Below are 20,549 nucleotides of genomic sequence, written 5' to 3'. Positions count from 1 at the left end.
CAGTATACCAGAAAGAACGGATTTTGAGTATGTAAATATGCTAAGTGTGACATGTGATTGGCAAAACTAATGAATGCCTAGGATGGAGAGCAGAATTAGTCTTCCTAATAAAGCCATAAATATAAGGCTCATCTCCTGGATCACTTATGTTTGGATAGAAAAGAGGCTTGTAGTTAAGTTGCAGGGAGTTACTATGTATTTGTTGTATGCACAAGGATACAGGGAGATTAACACTAAAATATTTCTTCTTTTCATCATTAGGGTGCACATGTTAAATCTGTTCTCTGTGAGAAGCAGTAGCCATCTGAGTACTATCTAGAGTCTTTATTAATCTGAAATTTGAAATAGATTATTTTGCATAGAGTTGTTGCATTCAGGGATTAAACTTGGCAGGTCAAGAGAGCATTGGGTTACATCATTCCGGTTTAATCCCAAAATAGATTTTGAGGGAAAGATGGAGCTGTGGAAACGTACCAAAATGTACATCTGGGAATTTACAAAATTCAAAACCAAACTGTTCTTACATGAGTAAAATTGTTCTATAAAGTTTGTGATCAAAATGCTGTATCTTTGCATGCTGCAACATGAAATGAACATCAAGCATATGAGAACAGAGATTTCTTTTTTTTTTTTTTTTCTTCTACAATGGATGAGCAAAAGAAGTATTTTAATGAAAAGGAGGTGATAATGTCCAATGTTTAACCTCCTCCATTTTTTCAATATTGACATAAAGATTTATCTCACTGGACAACTTTTAAAAAATATTCTCTCAGCACCACTCCCTTCAGGCAGTAGTGCAGTCAGAACTTTAAAAGATGCTTTGAATTTTGAATTGAGGGAAAATTAATCATCTGGATATTTCCAGCTTGCTTTCTTAAAGTAAAGCTAATTTTGTGGCTCTTCTAAATTAGTAGAATCAATGAAAACTATTGCTGTGGTTTTGGATACTGAGATACTTCATTGATTTGTGACTGACTTTCTCTTCTCTATTTTCAGGCTGGAACACAACAAGAAAGACTGGGAGTCTGAATCCAGGAAGGAGATCCAGCATCATCAAAAGACATGTGAAATGTTGCAGGAGGAAAAAAAGGAGCTTTTGACTCAGCTTGAAGGGTCTCAGAAACTGTACAGCAAGTCTCAGAATGAACAGCAGAAACTGGAATCAGAAATCAGCAGCCTGAGAGGCCAGCTTGCTGACTTACAGAATTCCTTCACCAAATGTGAATTGGTCAGAGAAGAGCTGGGGAGTATGGTCAAGCAACAAGAGACCAGTATCCAGAATTTTAAATTCAGCTGTGAACAGCTTGAGGCCGATTTGCAAGCTTCCAAGGACCTAACAAATAAGCTGCATGAAGAAACTAGTGCCAAGGATCAAAAGATCATTAGTTTGCTGTCTGCCAAGGAAGAAGCAGTTATGGCTGCTCTATCTGAATTACAGCAGCAACATTCTGAAGAGATGAAAGAGTTGGAGCATAGGCTAAGTAAGGAGGAAGAAGATAAAAAAGCCTTGGAAAATGAAAAGAACAAACTTCTTGACAAACTTGATCATCTCACTGAAAAGATGAAAATAAGCAGAGAAGAAAGTAAGCAGCAGAAGGCACAACTGGACTCCTTCACCAAGTCCATGTCATCTTTGCAAGATGACAGAGACCGCATACTGAGAGACTACAAGCAACTTGAGGAACGTCATCTTGTTATAATCTTGGAAAAAGACCAGCTAATTCAAGAGGCTGCTGCTGAAAACAATAAGCTCAAGGAAGAAATCAGAAGTTTTCATAGCCAGATGGATGACCTCAACTCTGAGAATGCCAAGCTGAGTGCAGAGTTGGTGCGGTATAGAGAAGACCTGAACCAAGTGATTTCAATAAAGGACTCCCAACAGAAACAACTTCTCAAAACACAGCTCCAGCGGATCCAAACTCTGGAAAAAGAGAAGGCAATCATAGAAACGCAACTGAAAGAGTCTGAACATACTCAGGATGATCTCAGGAAGTGCACGGAAGCCTTGAGAGAGGATAAAGTCAGTATGTCTCAAGAGATTGAAACTCTTACGTCCTCTCTGTCTCGGGTGCAGAGTGAGATGACAGCATTACGTGAAGGGGGTCCTATCATGGAGTGTCAAGCACAATTGAAGGTCCGAGAGGAAGAGGCACGAGAACTGAGTCATAAGCTTTCCCTCTCACAGCAAAGGATAACAGAACTTGAGGGGGAACTAGTATGTGTTCAAAGGGATGCAGCCAAGAGAGTGGGAGAGGCTGAGGACAGGCTTCGAAAGGAATTGAAGCACCTACATCACGATGCAGGGATAATGAGGAATGAAACAGAAACAGCAGAAGAGAGAGTAGCAGAGCTGGCACGGGACTTGATGGAAATGGAACAGAAATTTCTTGCAGTCACAGATGAAAACAAAGATCTCAGAGCTCAAATTCAGTCTTTTGGGAAGTCCATGAGCTCTCTTCAGGATAGCTGGGACCAGGCCAATGAAGACCTTCATGTTTTGAAACAGAAATACTCTGCAGACTTAGAGGAACAAAAGACTCTAGTGCAGAATCTTCAGAAACAGATAGTTCAGCTACAAGAGGAGCAACATTCCACTGCCAGGGACCGAGATACAGTGAGGTCTGAGCTGACAGAACTGCAGAAAGCCACTGATGAAAGAGGTCTCTTGGCCCAGATTGAGAAACTTAATCAGAAGCTCAGAGCCAAAGATGATGAGCTTCTCCATTTGTCTTCAGAACTGGAAGGTGCTTCCAACCAAGTCAAATCTTTCTCCAAGGCTATGGCAAGCCTGCAGAATGAGCGAGACCGCCTGCTGAATGAATTGGGCAAAACACATAAGATTGAAGAAGTGAAGCAACAAGCAGAAGAGAGCACTTCCACCACTCCTTCAGAAGTGCAGAGTCTTAAGAAGGCACTGTCCTCCTTGCAGAATGACAGAGACAGAGTAGTAAGTCCTTGTTCTCTCTTCCTGCTTTTACTTAAAGCCCCATAGGAGATTTGGATCTTCAGATCTTAAAATTCAGCACGCATATGTCTGGTATTTGCAATGTGAAAAATCGATCATTGTCTTCACAGAATCACAGAATAGTTTGAGGTTGGAAGGGACTTCTGGAGATCTTCTAGTCCAACACCCCTGCTCAAACAAGATCAGCTGGAATAGGTTGCCCAGGATGGTGTCCAGTCAGATTTTTGAATATCTCCATTGGTGGATATTCCACAACTTCTTTGGGCAACCTGTTTTTTTAATGTATCTGGAAATGGTTTCCAGAATTAGTTGCTCCATCACCTTCCCAGGGATGGAGATGAGGCTGACCAGGCTGCAGTTCCCCAGTTCCTCCTTCTTGCCCTTCTTGTAGGTAGGGATGGCATTTGCTTTCTTCCAGTCTTCAGTAACCTCTCCCAGTCACCATGACCTTTCAAAGGTAATTGAGTTGCCTCCCAATGACCTTGGCACTTGTGGGCACATTCCAGCAGATCCCATGGATTTAGTATGTGCCATCTATGTTATCTTCTCTGACATATGAAAGGTGTGATTTCATTGTTAACTTTGCAGGGTGGTTTCTCTTCTTAGCTTGATTTAAAATATGGAATCATAGAAATAAGATATGGCTTCCCTGTTAACCTGCTTAGTCCACGTCCATGGGAGCTCATGCATTTGATTTGTCTTGGATTTCTAGAAGAGACTAGAGCACAGACTTGGGTCTGTTTCTTCTCTTGGCAGCTGATTGTCAAGACAGGTACAAAGCATTGCAGCTTCATTTTGACATCCATGCTTGCATACTTAATGTGTCTGTGTTTGTACAGTCTCTGGCACAATGCGGCTCAGCAAGTTTCAGAGTTCTAGTTGCTGGTCAGATAACAGACTTCTACAATCATTTTCCTCCATCACTTAGTCTGTCTTAGTTTTCCCTTCTGTTAATTCACAACAGACTTTGTGATACTGTCTTAAACACATCTTCCTTCTTGTCCATTTTATATCTCAGTTATTTGTAGACTTATGTATCCTTTACTGCTGTTTTGTTGAACTTGCATATCTGTGTAATGTGAACTTGCATATCTGCTAATACTAAGATAGAGCCTCAGTAGAGGGATCTCCTGACTCATTAAGTACTTACTTGTCTCCAGAGTCAGTCACGTCTTCTCGTCTTTGAAAACTGATTGCAGTGATGGATGTGTAATGACACCTTATTTCTAATTCCAGTCTGAGTAGACTGTCAAAAAGATTTTAGTTCCTCAGTTCCCTGGTTTACAGTAAATACCAACTTCAGGAGTTATTCTTAACCAGCTCCTTCTGTCTCACTTTGTCTTCCTCTGAGTAAGGGAATTAATATCGTAGTCCAGGGTCTTTTTGTTAATGTGTGTCAAATCTTCATGGAAGGTTTCAAAATTCACTACTCTCATTAGCAATAGAATTCTCTGAGTTTTTTTTTTCTGAGCGCTTGTTAATAGACTGTTGTAATCACTGATTCAATTTCTAGTTTCTCTGTCATCTGAATGTGACTTTTTTCCTCCAGATGCCACAGTGAGAAATGCTCTTAACCACTTATAAGTAATAAACCTAGCTGCTTGCTTGGTTGTCACACACTCTGATATTTTCCTTTAATTAAAGGTAAGAGAGCTGAAGAATCTGCAGCAGCAATACATACTGGTTGGGGTAGAATCAGCTGAAAATTCTCGCTTAAAAGCACAACTGCAGGAATATCAGCAAGACGCAGATAAACAGCACCATCTCCAAGAACAGCTGAAGCAAGAAAGTATTTTCTACCAGCAGGAGCTCCAGCAGCTTAGGTGAGCATTGTCTGTCTTCTCACTGTCTCAGAGATGCAAATGTGCTGTTTCTTTCCTTCAAAGAGCAATTGTGGGCAGAAGGCAAAGAAAGCATTGAAAACCTCAGCCTTACCTGTGTGAGCTGTCACTAAATCACTTTGCCTCCTTCAGGAGTGGGCACGTTTTCCTTGTTCAGCTTTTGCCTCAGACTTAGAGTGAAGGATTACAGCCCAACATATTGGAAGGAAATGCCTGTGTGAAATAGATCGGTGACCTTTTAACTTTTATTTCCTTCTTCCAGTGGTGGCCAATATCATCTGTTTGAGAGGAAACTTAGGCTGTTTCTTGTATTGGAGCTTATGTATATAGTGTCGTGCCGGCAACTAAGCATCACACAGCTGCTCGCTCACTCCTCCCCGGTGGGATGGGGGAGAGAATCGGAAGAGTAAAAGTGAGAAAACTCATGGGTTGAGATAAAGACAGTTTAATAGGTAAAGCAAAAGCCGTGTGCACAAGCAAAGCAAAGCAAGGAATTAATTCACTACTTCCCATCGGCAGGCAGGTGTTCAGCCATCTCCAAGAAAGCAGGGCTCCATCACATGTAACGGTTACTTGGTAAGACCAACGCCATCACTCCGAATGTCCCCCCCCTTCCTTCTTCTTCTCCCAGCTTATATACTGAGCATGATGTCATATGGTATGGAATAGCCCTTTGGCCAGTCTGGGTCAGCTGTCCTGGCTGTGCTCCCTCCCAGCTTCTTATGCACCTGGCAGAGCATGGGAAGCTGAGAAGTCCTTGACTAGTGTAAACTCTACTCAGCAAGAACCAAAGCATCAGTGTGTTATCAACATTATTCTCATCCTAAATCCAAAACACAGCATTCTACCAGCTACTAAGAAGAAAATTAACTCCATCCCAGCTGAAACCAAGACATACAGTTACAGAACTCTCCATTCCAAGCTGATGATGAACACCCTTTTTATCCCACTGATATAATTGTTTAGAAAATACTCATTTTGTATGACTGTCTAATCCTTTGTTTTACTTGCTTTATGTCTTCTGTTTTTAAAAAAGTCTGTAATTCAAGTCTAGTAAATTGTCATCTCCAACTAGACTAAAACTAGTCAGACAAATATGCTCCGTTCTAAAAATGGGGAAAAAAAATCCTTTCAGGTACCTCAGAGGTCCATCTAAGAATGACTGAACCTCAAGTGAAAGGGATGGGTTTTTTTTGTGGAAAGATGTATGGCTTATCTTTGTCCAAAGTGATATAAAAACTTGTAGTGCTCCTTCCCCCTTCCCCTGCCCCCAGTGTGACCCTCAAACTAACACTTCAGATCTCGTAAAGTTTGAAGCAGCTTACAAATTTTATTTCTCTCCTGATAAAAGAAAAGGAGACTTATTTCCTGTCCAGCTTCTACAATGTAAATGAAGCTAAGGCCTAAAGTTTGCATGTTGGGATCAATGCTATGGTTCTGGTGCATATTTGAGGCAGTGATAATGTTATGATAACAAGTGGCGTTGTCAATGACTTGCTTGATGAAACTCTCTGTGCAGCAAGATCAAAACAATATCCAGGAATACCAAAGTGTGAGCATTGAACAATCTACAGTGTTGAGCCAAATACAGAATACTTCCTTAGACCTGCTTTTAAGGTTCATGTACTTAAGTGGGTTGTTTTGGTTTGGCTTAGTTATAAAACTTCTTTTCTGGCATGGGGTAATGATAGGAAATAGAATCATCCTCGGCTCATTCTGAGCTGGATACCTGGATATCATAAGTGATACTGGTAACTTCCTCGTAATTTCCTTGTGTTGTACTGGGCAGACAAGAGAAAACTACCTGGGAAAAGCAGAACAGCAGCATAAAGGAGCAGTACCTGATGGTCATAGCAGAAAAAGACAAGCAACTGAGCCATTTACAAAGGATCATGCAAGAAATGAGACAGCCCCTCAGCAAGTCTCAAATTGTAGAGGAGCAGTACCAAATGAAGGTGGGTAGAAATACACAGATTCTTTATTGCATGGAAATGTGAGGCTTGAAATTCAGCCAAAATAGCACGTGTTGCTTGTATTCAGCTTGTACAGACTGCAGTATTGGATTTTGTTGTGTGGCCTCCAAGGACTATACCAACAATGCAACTCAGATCATTGAAAACCTTTAGAAAACTCTGGCATACCCTTATGTGCTCTTCCCTGAGTTCACGGTTCCTAATGTTTCAAGAAAGAGAGTAAAAGCGACAGGGCTTCCTAGGCACCTTAGGTCCTCCTAAGCAGCATGGAACTTCTCAGGTCTTTCTGGCTATTTTAGAATTGCCTCTTGCACTGTATTTGAATCGAAGATGTTCTAGTTTAGTTCTCCTTTTAATGTCACATTCTAATTTTTAAATTTCCTATTGAATTTTTATTGCTGTTTTTACCATGACAGGGATCTACAATCCTGACTTAAGCCCAGAGAGGCTGAGGATTGAACATTGCACTTTCTGACTTCTTTCCCCTGTATCAGAGTCCTAAAAGTGGAGTGGAATATTTTGAGTATTTTGCTTGGTCTAAGGAAGGATGCTTGCCTGCTGCATGTACAATACCATTCCATTATGAGCAAGGAAAGAACTCTCCTGTCCACATCTATAATGTTCCAGTGAGAGGCTTTTATGTCAGTGGAGGAGGGAGGAAATCTCCTGTTATCCCTTTGACACACACATGCATATATGCAAAGAAAAAGCTAGAACAATGTACATGTGATGCTTTCCAGGAGAATGCTTCAGTGCTAACCTTTTAGTGTACATTGAATGAGAGCAGTGTGGACACTGCTTTGGTTTTTTGTTTGTTTTTCTTGTTCTCATTCATATGCTATTTTTTTCCTTCCTGTGTTGTAGACAGCTTTAAGACAACTTTTCAGAAGGACCCATTGTATGTGCAAGTTCAGTGATCTTCCTAACTGTTTGGATTTTCAGATGGCTTTTAGGATATTTCTGTTTATTCCCATTTGCTGTTTTGCTTAAGCAGATCAAGTTCCAGGCCTAGGAATAATGTTGGGCTTTGACCTTGGAATACTAAACAGAGACAACTAATAGGAGAGTGCGTTGTCATGTGTGCAGTATATTTTTCATTGTTCTTTCCCTTGCAGATTTCTTCAGAGGTTCTGAGAGGGGACTTCTCAAGCCTAGAAACAGAGACAAAACATCTCCAGGCCCAGCTAAGTGACAGCCTGAAAGAACTACACCAAAAAGAGCTCAGAATTCAGCAGTTAAACAGCAAGGTACCGATTACATCTTATACTTGCTTGCAGACTCTAGGATGAGGAATGTGGGGAAGAGGGTAGGCTTGAATAGGGCTCAGGGAGCAGGAATGAATCTTTCTGTTCTTGCGGGCATTTAGTGAAGTAACACAAAATCAGAAATATTAGTTAGAAGAGACTTGTGGAGATGATCTAGTACATCCTTCTGCTGCTCAAAGCAGCACTGTCACCAACATTAGATCAGGTCAGCCATGACTTCGCCTAGCTGAGTGGTGAAAAGAATAGAGATTCCAGAACCTCTCTGGGCCTTTGTGCAATGCTGCTCTGCTCTACACTTTTAATGCAAATGTTTTTATTAATGTCTAGTCTGACAGTCTGTGGCTATGGCCCCTTATTATATTTTCTGCCACTATCAAAAAGAGTCTGGCTCTGTCTACTTTATGACTCCCTTTAATTTAATTGTAAGCTATTGTAAAATGACCCTTTAGCCTCCTCTTTAGCAGGCTAAAGCAGCCCAGCTCTCACAGGCATCATGTGCTCCAATCCCTTGACGATCTCAGCAGCCTTTTCCTGGACTCCTTCCCATTTCTTTATCCATTTTAGAATCATTTAGGTTGGAAAAGACATTTAAGATTACCAAGTCCAGCCGTTAACCTAACACTGCCAAGTCCACCACTAAGCCATGTTCCTAAGTGCCACGACTACACATCTTTTAAATACCTCCAGGGATGGTGACTTAACCACTTTCCTGGGCAGCCTGTTCCAATACTTGTCAACCCTTTCAGTGAAGAATTTTTTTGTAATATCATAGAATCATAGAATGGTTTTGGTTGGAAGGGACCTTAAAGATCATCTAGTTCCAAACCCCCTGCCATGGGCAGAGACACCTTTCATTAGACAGAAACTAGATATCAAATCTAAACCTCCCCTGGTGCAACTTGAGGCCATTTCACTCATCCTATCACTTGTTACTTCGGAGAAGAGACCAACACCAACCTCGCTACCACCTCCTTTCAGGTAGTTGTAGAGAGCGATAAGATCTCCCCTCAGCCTTCTCTTCTCCAAACTAAACAACCCCAGCTCCCTCAGCTGCTCTCACCAGACTTGTGCTCCAGACCCTTCACCAGCCTCGTTGCCCTTCTTTGGACACGCTTCAGAACCTCAATGTCCTTCTGGTAGTGAGGGGCCCAAAACTGAACACAGTATTTGAGGTGTGGCCTCACCAGTGCCCAGTACAGGGGGATGATTGCTTCCCTAGTTCTGCTGGCCACACTGTTTCTGATACAAGCCAGGATGCTATTGGCCTTCTTGGCTGCCTCGGCACACTGCCAGCTCATATTCAGCCGGCCAACACCCTCAGGTCCTTTTCCGCTGGGCAGCTTTCCAGCCACTCCTCCCCAAGCCTGTAGTGTTGCATGGGGTTGTTGTGACCCAAGTGCAGGACCCAGCACTGAGCCTTGTTGAACCTCATACAGTTGGCCTTGGCCCATCGAGCCAGCCTGTCCAGATCCCTCTGTAGAGCCTTTCTACCTTCCAGCAGATGAACACTCTGCCAAACTTGGTGTCATCTGGAGACTTATTTGATCCCCTCGTCCAGATCATTGATAAAGATATTTGACAGAACTGGCCCCAGTACTGAGCCCTGGGGAACACCACTTGTGACTGACCGCCCACTGGATTTAACTCCCATCACCACAACTCTTTGGGCCCGGCCATCCACCCAGTGAACAGTAGACCTGTCCAAGCCTTGAGCAGCCAGTTTCTCTAGGATAATGCTGTGGGGAATGGTGTCAAAGTCTTTACTAAAGTCTGGGTAGACAATATCTACAGCCTTTCCCTCATCCACTAAGTGGGTGTACCTTGTCATAGAAAGCGATCAGGTTAGTCAAGCAGGACCTGCCTTTCATAAACCCCTGCTGACTGGGCCTGATGACCTGCTTGTCCTGTACTTGTCGTGTGATGGCACTTGAGATGATCTGCTCCATAACCTTCCCCGGCACCGAGGTCAGACTGACAGGCCCGTAGTTCCTTGGATCCTCCTTCTGGCCCTTCTTGTAGATGGGCATCACATTTGCTAACCTCCAGTCAACTGAGACCTCCTCAGCTGAAAATGAGTGATGTAAAACCAGTCCCAGCATTCCAGGTACAGTCTTATTAGTACCAAGCAGACCAGGTAATAACTTCCCTCAATCTGCTGGCCTTGCTTCTCCTAAGGTAGCCCAGTAGGCAGTTTGCCTTGCTCACAATGAGGATGTTCTCTTGGCTTCTATTCAGCTGGGCAGCTGCTGTAACTCCCTGGTCCTTTACAGCAGAGCTGTTGCCTCGGGAGTCTCTTTTCATCCTATACTGATGCATAGGTTTTGCCTCAGGTGCAGAAGTTTACACTTCTCCTTATTGAACCTGAGATTTCTCTTGGCCCAATCCTCAAGTTTCTCAAGGTCCCTCCAGATTGAAGTTTTGGTCTTTGTCATGTCGGCCACTCCCCAAAATTCAATATTGGCTGCAAAATTGCTTATGCTATACTCTATGTCATAACTCATGTTGCTGTCAATGTTGAGCAATCTACACCCCAGGTAGGCCCCAGGAGTATTCTTCTCATTGCTGGCTGTCAAGCCATTGATCATTGCCTTTGAGTCCAGTGGTCCAGCTAATTTTTGACTATGTAGCAGTTCCTTTGTCTTGTTCATAGCTCCTTAGTTTCCAAATGTGAATACTGTGGGTGATGATGTTAAAAGCTCTGTGTACTGAAGCTGGCTGGGATGGAGTTAATTTTCTTCATAGCAGCCTCTAGGGTGCTGTGTTACAGATTTGTGACTAAAGCAGTGTTGATAACACACCAATGTATTAGCTATTGCTGAACAGCGCTTGCACAGCATTAAGGCCTTCTCTGTTTCTCACTCTGCTCTCCCTGCACTGAGTAGGCTGGGGGTGGGCAAGAGCTTGGGAGAGGTCACAACTGGGACAGCTGACCTGAATGGACCAGAGGGATATTCCAGGCCATATATAGACCACATTCAGGAGGATCAGTGACAGTAGTGTCTGAATCAGCAACTTTTCTGTCGCTGAATTTTAGTGCCCTTTCTCAAGTGACTAGGAGGAGGGAAGAGGACAGAGGAGGAGAGGGAGAGGGGAGGAAAGAAAGAGAAGGGGAGAGGGGAGAGAGAGGACAGATTTGGGGGGGACAATGGGGGAAGGGGCGGAGGGGGGAGAGAGGAAGACCAGACAAAGGGACCAGAGAGTGATATTATGTGAAGAAAGTTGTTTCCAGGTTCTGTTTCTATTGTTGGGAGTTCTTTCTAGCCTCCTGCTTTCTAGACTCCTGAAGGAAGTCCCTCCTTTGGAAGGCATGCTTGTGATCGTCAGTGCTGCCCACGATCTTAAGTTTCAGTATTTCAGTGCAGAATCACAAGCAGTCCAGTTCCCACATGGAAATGGAAGACTCAGAATTTAGCAATCTTCAGAAAGAGAGTTGCATTCAAGGAGAAAGCAAGAATATAAAATCATAATTTATTGGTGATATTTCTGAAAGGTTTAGGTCAATCTCAGCACTTTAGAAATCTTGTTTTGGAAGTGTGTTATTCTGTACATCATGTTGATGTTTTGGGACTCCTATTCTGGAAACCTTAGCCACAAGCTACTGTTGGAGATTATCACTGGTCTTTGGACCTTAGTAATGTGCGGTGTGGCAGTTCCCATGTTCTCAATAGAATTCTTACCCTCAGTTACACAGGGAACAATTTTGCTTTCACAAAAATACGAGTTCTTTACTTAGCAGTTGTGTTCTTTTCTCAGCTGTCTCAGGTCTTTGAGGAGAAAAATGCCCTCTCCCTCCAGCTGCGCGGTAGCAGTCGGAACATCTGTGAGAGCCATCAGCACTACAATGAGGTTCTGAACCGCTGCTTGGTGCTTGAGAGGCAGCTCCAGGAGCTGCAGTCTGCAGACAAGGGCATGGTAAGGGTGGTCTTCTTGGTGTAAGGGAAGAAGCAGCTTATTGGAGATGGCTCCAGTAACTGTGCATCATTGTAGCTACTTTCTGTCCTCTTCATTCAGTGCTATCTGCCATACATTTATGCTTTCTTTCAGGAGTTGTTTGCAACAGATGCTGCTCCAGGAGCACCCCAAGAAAAGAATGAGCCTCAGAGAGGCAGTTACACACCAGAACTGCAGGAGTTACAGCTGAGGTAAAGAAAGCCTGAGAAAACAAGTGTGGGGATGTTAGTCCCGATGGAGGTATTTGGGCTAGTGATGAGCCTATTTCTGTTACTCTCTGTCAGAGTGTTGGAAAAACTCAGTTCCAGATTAGGACCTTGTGGAAGTGGAAGAACTGTTATATGCTCTTGACAGCTGTCATTAGTTATCTCTTTGGATAGAACTTCAAAAAATGAAGAGAGAACATGCAGCAGCAATTCCAGTTGACCATCACCAGCCAAACTAGCATCTTTGATTTGATGGGCTGGGTCCTCAGTAACCACTTAAGTGTATCAGTGGTCCTGGTCTCGAGGCTGTTAGCCTGAGAGTGTCTGGAATTGAGGCTTAGCACACGATTCCTTGTAACCTTCTGGAATCAAGACCTAGCACATGATTCCTCATACCCTTTCAAAATAATTTTCAGAAGGTGGGGCTATGGACAACAGAGCCAAGGAACTCCTTTCTGATGTGATGCAGTATAGTCCATGAATTAGCCCTTTCTTGGCATATGCTTGGTTATTTTCTGACAGGTTGTCGGAAACAGAACATTTACATAGCAGCACAAAGCAGGATCTGAAGTATTTAGAGGAGCAGCTGGAGGAAGAACGGGACCGTCGTCTTGCTGTAGAGGAGGCACTCTCTGCAGCACAGGATCAGATCAGGAGGTGAGGGAGCTTGAGCAAACAGGCAGTATCACCATAAAAGTATGGTGATCCTATCTCCGTGTTCATCTACACTTCATTACATCCTTCTGTCAAATGTCACTGGGGGCATAGAAATGACTATGCCATGTCTATCACAGAATCACAGAATGGTTGAGGTTGGAAGGGACCTCTGGAGGTCATCTGGTCCAATGCCCCTGTTCAAGCAGGGCTACCTAGAGCCAGTTGCCTAGGACCATGTCCAGATGGCTTTTGAATATCTCCAAGGATGAAGACTTCACAACGTCCCTGGGCAACCTGTGCAAGTGCTCAGTCACCCTTACAGTACAAAAGTGTTTCCTGATGTTCAGGCTATCCTTCAATTGTAGACAAAGATAGAATAAGACAATTGAGTAGACATTAAGACAAATTCTGACTAGAAATGAGATGCCAGCTTTCTCAATGAGTTAAATTAACTACTGGAAAATATAATTTGGAGACTGGGAATTGAGTGAAGGCAGAAGAGGAGTTTTTGTACTTCCAGGAGATTTGTCTCCTCAGTAAGCACCTGTCTGTCATGGGCAAAGCAGTCTTGACTTGAAGAATGTCACTCAATTTTAATGTACTGGCAATTAACATAATACCCAAATTAAGTAGAAGTTTGAAAAACAATTAAACACTTAAGGAAAACACTTCCCCTTGCCTCTCCCAGGCTCAACTTTAGTCTAGACACCTTTCCTCCCCCTTTCCTAGTATCCAGTCCCATTGTTTGCACCACACATTACACTCAGTCCCTTTGGTGAGGCAAAGGGCAGCATAGGAGGCTGGGGTCAGCATGTAGTGATTTCTCTCTGCTGCTCCTTGTTTCTTACTCATTTCATCCTTCCCCTAGCAGCTACCACCCTTTGTTTAATATGTTTGAGCAGAGGCACCATATGCTCTTCTGGTTGTAGTTTTGGCACACAGTGAGGCATCATCCATTGCCAAGCCAGCTGGAACCAGCTGTAGCTGGTACAGGGTACTTCATGGCCTTCTGCCACACACGTTAGAAATGCGTGTTTCTCCTCATTGACTATAAAAGTGGGTTTTATCATGTAACTTGATTGTAGGCACTTGTGCTATGCATCTCCTTGTAGTTAAAATAAACCTCACTGTTGGAGTCTTTTACATGAAAACAATGGCTTTCTTCTGACACACATGCTGATTCAGCCAAAAAATAATGGTCTGTATGGAAGAATACTGGATGAAGTTCCCTGGTAATAGCTATACAAGCCAGACAACTCTAGCCCCTTCCAGCATTAAAGTCTATGAAAGCCTCTTAAAACTGATTTCACTCACTAATGCTAGCCTGAAGATTTGACAGTGCTGCTTCCGCATTTCATTCTTTAATAGTATCTTATCAATCTTGAATATCTGTCACTAGAAAATAGTAAGAACCAGCACTACTGGGACCAGAGCTGGCTTCCAAAATAATTTCATAGAATTTAAAATCTACAGTTAAATCATTTGCCCTGGCTTCTTTCAAGTCACACACTATGAAAGCCTCCATGTCAAACACGGAGACCTCAGTTAAGTTAAAGAGTTTGAAATTCCTGAAAGACAAAAGGAAAAAAACAGCACCAAAAAAAATCAGGAGTTTCGAAGTGATGGGCTATAAATTAGGTAAGAAAGGACTCCACTGCTAGCAGCTGAATTGTCCTCTCTACTGGAGAGGAATGCTAATCTGCACATCATGCAGGAGGGCAGTTTTACTTTTCTCTCTGACTATGGCTATGTCTGGGTACAGGAAGTGGCTGGTGCTGAGCAAGTATAACTTACACAGAGGGCACGACATGCCTACTGTGTTGCACTTTCACCAGCCTCCTGGTAGAGGAAGGAGGACTACTGCTAGTTGGATCACCCAGTCCTGCTCTGCTTGAGCTCCGGAGGCACTACAGTTGTACAAATGAAACCAGTTCTTGTCAAGTGAGGCCATGGCTTGCTTGCAGTGGTTGATTACTTTTTGAAGAAATACCACCTTTCCTAAGCTTGTCTACAGTGTTGGTTTGAGGCATCATAAGGAGCTGAATTTAATTTCATGTTTTTTGTGGCAGGTTGCAGTCAAGTGAGTGGACGTCTTCCTTAAGTGCTAGCATTGATATGATTCCAAGTCACGAACACTCTTTGCTGATTGACTCCATGGATAATAATTTCAGCAAAGTAAGAATTTACATTCACAGCTGTCAACAATGTGAGCCCTGGCTGATGGAAGAAAATGTGAAATGAAAACTGTGAACCTATAGCAGTTTAATCCTTCTGAAGGCACATTTAAATCTGTTTGGGTTTGTGTAGGTTTCTGCTCTTGTCTTGCTCTGCCTTCCATGCCAAAAGCCACGTATTGTTGTGTTTGTGGCTCTGCTAGTCTGCATAAGCAGACTAAATTTCAGAGGTCACTAAAATGCAGGCCAGCATTGTCTGTGCCTAAAATATGGTCCCAGGTTCCTTGTGGAATATTCAAGGCCTCAGTGGTGAGCAAATAGGCAAAGTCTGTGCAAACAATATGCAATCTCATGCATAAGAAGTATACGTGTTACTGGCCCTCGCATCTGCAATGTCTGAAGAGTCTGCCCTTTCGTTTAGCAACCACCTCAGTTTTTCCTTACTCATTGTCTTTTAAACCTGTGTCAGTCAGGCTGGGAGTCTAAGTGGAGAGCTGCTTTTTCACTGTACTGAATGACAGCCTGGCAGTCACCTGTCCTGTTTTGCTCAAGGGTTAAGCCCTGATGAAGAGTTTCCCCTCTGGTTTCTTCAAGACATGGGGGTGGCGCTCTCAAGAGCGGCATCAGCAGAATTATAGCAAAAACCGTAACTGGATGCTACTCCGTGCTCATGCTTGGGGTTTGTTACTAGAATAGACAGTTTTTTCTTTCTACTGGAACTTTGCCAGTAGATGTTACGTTGTCTGAGGGCTCCTGTAAGAGCTCCTGTAGAGTAAGGTCACTCTACAGCAGCTTGTTCAACAGCTTCAGAAGTCCTTTCAGCTGCAAAGGTGAAAGAATGCAACAAATAAATAATAATTTTCTTCTTCTAGGCCAGAGAGTGCATCAGGATTCCTAGTAGCTTGAGGCTCTGGCAGAAAATTACCATTGATCCATTTGTTTATATTTCACTTGGAGGGGCTAGAAATTCGTGGGGACCAAATGTTAGAGGGAGATGTTCTGCATTCTGTTGCCCTTTCTCAAGCAGAATTGGAGAGAGCTGGTTCATGAGAAACGTGCCCAGAGCAGGGGAAGGGGAATATTTCACTGAGGATTGGCTCTAGAGGTCGAATGTGACAGTGGAATGGGTTTGGGAAGGTTCGTGCTCGTTAGCTTAAACTTATCTTCATGGTCTGGAGAGCTCTGGGTGAAGGCAGCTGGGGACATATCCATTCCTGGTACTGACTGGTCTCTCTTTTACTCTTCCAGACTCGGAATATCCTTGGACTACGCCGCCTGTTACGCTCTCTCTTCCGTTCCCGGACCCACTTGCCTCTACTAGTGGCCATGTATCTGCTTGCTCTCCATGTCCTGCTGTTCCTGTGCTTTACAGGCCACCTATGAATAGGAATAACAGCCTTTTATTGAGCCACAATCCTCTGTGTAGTCCCTGGGCCTGCATTCCCTATCGACAGGGTAGCACTTCACCCAGCTGCCTTCTTTTTCCAAATCAACCCTTAAGGAGCAGCTGCACCTGGCAACTTGCACCTAGATTGCTTGCTGTCTAAGTATGCAGCAGCCAGTGCTGGTGCTTGGGATCTGCTTCCAGGACATCTGCCATTCCTTCGGTGTTTTTAAATGAGTGGTACATTTTCTGAGCCAGGGTCCTCACACTAGAAGCTTCAAGGACAGCATCTGTTCCTGTACCTGGAGGTAGCACCACTCATTTTATATAGTATTGTGCTGTGGTAGGAATAAGAAAAATATTCTTGAGTTGCTGCAGTACTTCAACACTTTCTGGGAACTGCAGGATCCTTCCCCCTCTTGGACTGAATCAGTGAGTTAGTTTGGGGAAGCCTTGTAGCTAGATATAAGAAAGAGAAGCTTCTTCGCTTTCTTGCATCCCTTAGATTTGATCTGTGGCTCAGCGCTGTTTGAAATGCGTATCCTAAGGAAGTTGTGGACACTTTAAGGAACATGAGTTGAATTTCAAAATCACGTTTCCTGCTCAGTTGCGTCTCCTGTTGAAGAAAGGCCAAAATTAGTATATCTGGACCTGCTGAGCATTCCATTTAAAAACGGTCACATGTCTGCCCTGACAAGCCTGTAAAATAATGTCAGTAATTTAGTTATTGAAAAGGAATAGGAAACAAGAAACTTTTTAGCGCTAAGTTAATAACCTTGCTGTTTATAGCATTTGTGCACCTTGCACGATGGAAGGTGCTTGCATACCTCTTGAAAGAAGAGCAGCCATGCTCTTGCATTCTCATCCATTGAACCATTGTCACAAGCTTAAACCTGTACAGGCTGTGTTGAAGGATTCCATAATGTGGTATGTGGGCCCAAATCAAAGGCAGAAGCTCCAAAAATAAACTGTCCCCCCTACGCTGAGGAAGGGACTAGTGTTCTGAAACCTTCTGGCATCTCTGCTTTAGGAAAAGCCTGTTGTAGAAAGCTAGTGCTGGTCATTGGACTTGTTTGAATCTAAAGCAGACTGATGCAGATGGACTTGATCTTATAGGATACATGGAAAGCTGTGTTTTCTAAAGTACTCCTGAATACCTCCTGGAGTTGAAACTGCCTTCTTCCAAAGGGAGAATGCTGAATGCAAAGAAGATAGTTCCAGTTGAGTTCCCTGTCAGAGATCAAGTGGTCATTCTGTTCAGAGTACTTGCCAGAAGGATTGTATCTGCCTCTTGCTAGAGTATAACAGTCACATTTTTCCCATGGGAAAGAGGTAGTTCTTTTGATATTGCTGGTAAACTAAGATTCTCTAGCCAGTGAACAAAGCCTGTTTGAGGATGGATTTATTTCATCATGGTAGTTAAAATAATTGGATCTCTGGCAGGTCCAGAACATTGGCACTATATATCCATTTGTGCACTACCCTTGACTATCTGTGTGGACTTCCTCAACTATATAAAATTCAGTGACCAAATACTTTGCCTATAGCTTCCTGGGGCATGTGCTCCTGTATATATAATAAAGATTATTTTTCAGATGGAATTTTTGTAATGTTGTCATGTAAATGTCAGAGGTCTCTTGAGGGTATAGTGCTGCTGTATCATACCTTTTACAGGACCACCATGGGACTGTAGGTAACTTTTGTGTATGCTTTCTTGTATGTTGATTGCAGAAGCTCTGTTTCTTCCTATCATTTGAATGCCTAGGGAGATGACCTTTTTCCCCAATCTCACTTCTCTCAGCCTTTTTCAGCTTTTGCTGCGATGACAAAAGAAGGAAATAGCACTTTCATAGTGAAAGCAATTCCAATAAAACAAGATCTGCTTGGGTTTACTTTTCTTTGCATTTAGGCGCATTTGACTGAACATTGCACCCTGTTGGAATTGTGCAACCCCAGGAAAGACACAGGAGTTAGCAACAGCAAGCTGGAAGCATGCTGCTAACTTAGATGGGGCTACTTAAAATGTAACGTCCTCTTCCAACTTTCTGTAGCCAAAGAAAGGTACCTTTGTTCATATTCACTACTGCAATCCCCTACCACCATTAGAACAAAAGCTAGTAACGGGGTGTTGTAAGACCATAGATAATGTTTCCACTCTATTTAATAGGAGGAAGAATTACAAGCAAAGTATGTTTCCTTAAAGCCCATGATGCAAGTTTTTCTGAACTGAAATATGCTTCTGCTGGTTCAGAGACATTTAAATATTTTATACCTTCAGATGGAACAGTTACAGCTTAGATTAAATATATAAATAAATAAAATAAAACCTCAGAAGGAACTCCTGATCCAATAGTCTGATCAAACAGCTTTGTGGCATGAAAGATGTGGCATTTTAGCTGATGTTTCCTGTTTCAGACATTTCAACTTTCTGTTTTTTCTCTGTTTGATGGACTTGTCCTGCTTATTTTTTTGATCTATCTGCAATAGAGTCTGAGAAGGAGATCAACGAATGGAGCTGTGCTCTGCCATCTCTGGTACACACAAGCCAATTCAGCCTGGCCACTACTGAGGCAGGTCCAGGATCCGTGATTGTGCCAGGAGGAAGGCGGTGTTACAAGGGATAGGGAGGAGTGGAAGCAGGTTACTGCATGGACCTGTAAGAAGAACCCCTCCTTACCCTCTCAGCTACCTTTACAGAACAGGTATAAGGCTCTGGGTATGGTAGACAAAGTGCATGATGAGATAGAAGAGGAGGAACCTATGCGAGTACTCGGTGAGCCAACTAGGAAAGATGCCCTCCTAGACTTGTTTGTGAATAGAGAAGGGCTCATGGCTCATGTGATGGTAGATGGCTGTCTTGGCCACAGTGATCATGAAATGGTTGAGTTTAAATTTTTTGGTGTAATGAGAAAAAAGGTCAGCAGAGTTGCTACCCTGGATTTCAAGACAGCAAACTTTAAGCTATTCGGGGAGCTACTTAGCAGTGTCCCCTGGGAATCTGAGGCCCTGGGAGTCAGCGAGTGCTGGTCAGTTTTTAAGCAGCACCTTTTAGAAGCACAGGAGCAGACAATGCCACTGTGTCGAAAGTCAAAGGAGTGGGGCAGAAGACCAGCTTGGCTGAACAGGGAACTCCTCATGGAGCTCAAGGGGAAAATGGAATTGTACAATCTCTGGAAGCAAGGTCAGGCTTTGCAGGAAGATTACAGAGCTGTGGTTCGCATACACAGGGAGAACACACGAAAGGCCAAATCTCAAGAGTTGAAACTGGTCGTGTTGTGTCAGACAACAAGGCTTTTTAAAGTATATTAATAGCAAGAAAAGGTCTAAAGAAAACATTGAAGCAATTCTTGTTGATGATGGTCACGTGACTCACAGGGATGAAGAAAGAGCTGAGGTGCTCAATGCTTTTTTTGCCTCAGTCTTTAATAATATTCATAGACCTCGGGCTGCCCAGTCCCCTGAGTCAGAGGACCATGAGTGTGGGAACAGTGACCTTCCATTTGTGCACATTGAAATTGTAAGGGACCAGCCGTACCAGCTGAATGTTCATAAGTCCATGGGGCCTGATGGGATTCACCCCAGAGTACTGAAGGAGCTAGCGGATGTTATGGCAGGACCCCTCTTGATCATCTACCAAAGGTCTTGGGAGTCTGGGGAGGTCCCCTCTGACTGGAAGCTAGCCAACATTATTCCAATTTACAAGAAGGATGTGAGGGAAGACCCAGGAAACTACAGACCTGTTAGTCTAACCTCAGTTCCTGGAAAAATTATGGAGATCATACTGGGTGCTATTGAAAGACATTTAAAGAACAATGCAATCATTAGGCACAGTCAATATGGGTTCACAAAAGGAAAGTCCTGTTTAACTAATTTGATATCCTTCTATGATAAAGTCACCCACCTAGTCGACCTAAGGAAGGCAGTGGATGTAGTTTTTCTTGATTTTAGTAAGGCTTTAGATACTGTCCCTCACAGCATCCTTCTGGACAAGTTGTCCAACTGTGACATGATCAGGTACGCAGTGTGTTGAGTGAAGAACCGGCTGAACGGCAGGGCTCAAAGGGTTGTAGTGAATGGGGCTGCACCTGGCTGACAACCAGTCATCAGTGGTGTTCCTTAGGGCTCAATCCTAG

At 43.3% G+C, this 20,549-nt stretch overlaps 1 protein-coding gene across 6 annotated transcripts in view; it reads left to right on the top strand.

The window, feature by feature from the left end:
- The window catches only part of GOLGB1 (golgin B1), a 53,650-nt gene extending 35,699 nt beyond the window's left edge, over positions 1 to 17,951 (top strand). For 4 of the 6 annotated variants that reach the window (XM_082309340.1, XM_082309342.1, XM_082309341.1 and 1 more), the window contains 9 exons: positions 997 to 2,947; positions 4,610 to 4,788; positions 6,596 to 6,761; positions 7,895 to 8,026; positions 11,798 to 11,956; positions 12,089 to 12,186; positions 12,724 to 12,858; positions 14,928 to 15,033; positions 16,281 to 17,951. In XM_082309340.1, the coding sequence (XP_082165466.1) occupies positions 997 to 2,947; positions 4,610 to 4,788; positions 6,596 to 6,761; positions 7,895 to 8,026; positions 11,798 to 11,956; positions 12,089 to 12,186; positions 12,724 to 12,858; positions 14,928 to 15,033; positions 16,281 to 16,415 (3,061 nt within the window). In that variant the 3' untranslated portion in view covers positions 16,416 to 17,951. Of the gene's footprint in view, positions 1 to 996; positions 2,948 to 4,609; positions 4,789 to 6,595; positions 6,762 to 7,894; positions 8,027 to 11,797; positions 11,957 to 12,088; positions 12,187 to 12,723; positions 12,859 to 14,927; positions 15,034 to 16,280 lie in introns of those variants that run through there. The other 2 variants (XR_014227890.1, XM_082309343.1) reach the window with 2 other exon arrangements.
- Positions 17,952 to 20,549: the final 2,598 nt, after the last annotated feature.

The sequence above is a fragment of the Platalea leucorodia genome, assembly GCF_965183815.1.
Source record: "Platalea leucorodia genome assembly, chromosome: 4".
In the NCBI taxonomy this organism is placed as follows: domain Eukaryota; kingdom Metazoa; phylum Chordata; class Aves; order Pelecaniformes; family Threskiornithidae; genus Platalea; species Platalea leucorodia.
Note: the sequence above shows the minus strand (reverse complement) of the source record. Positions and strands in the feature narration are given on the sequence as shown.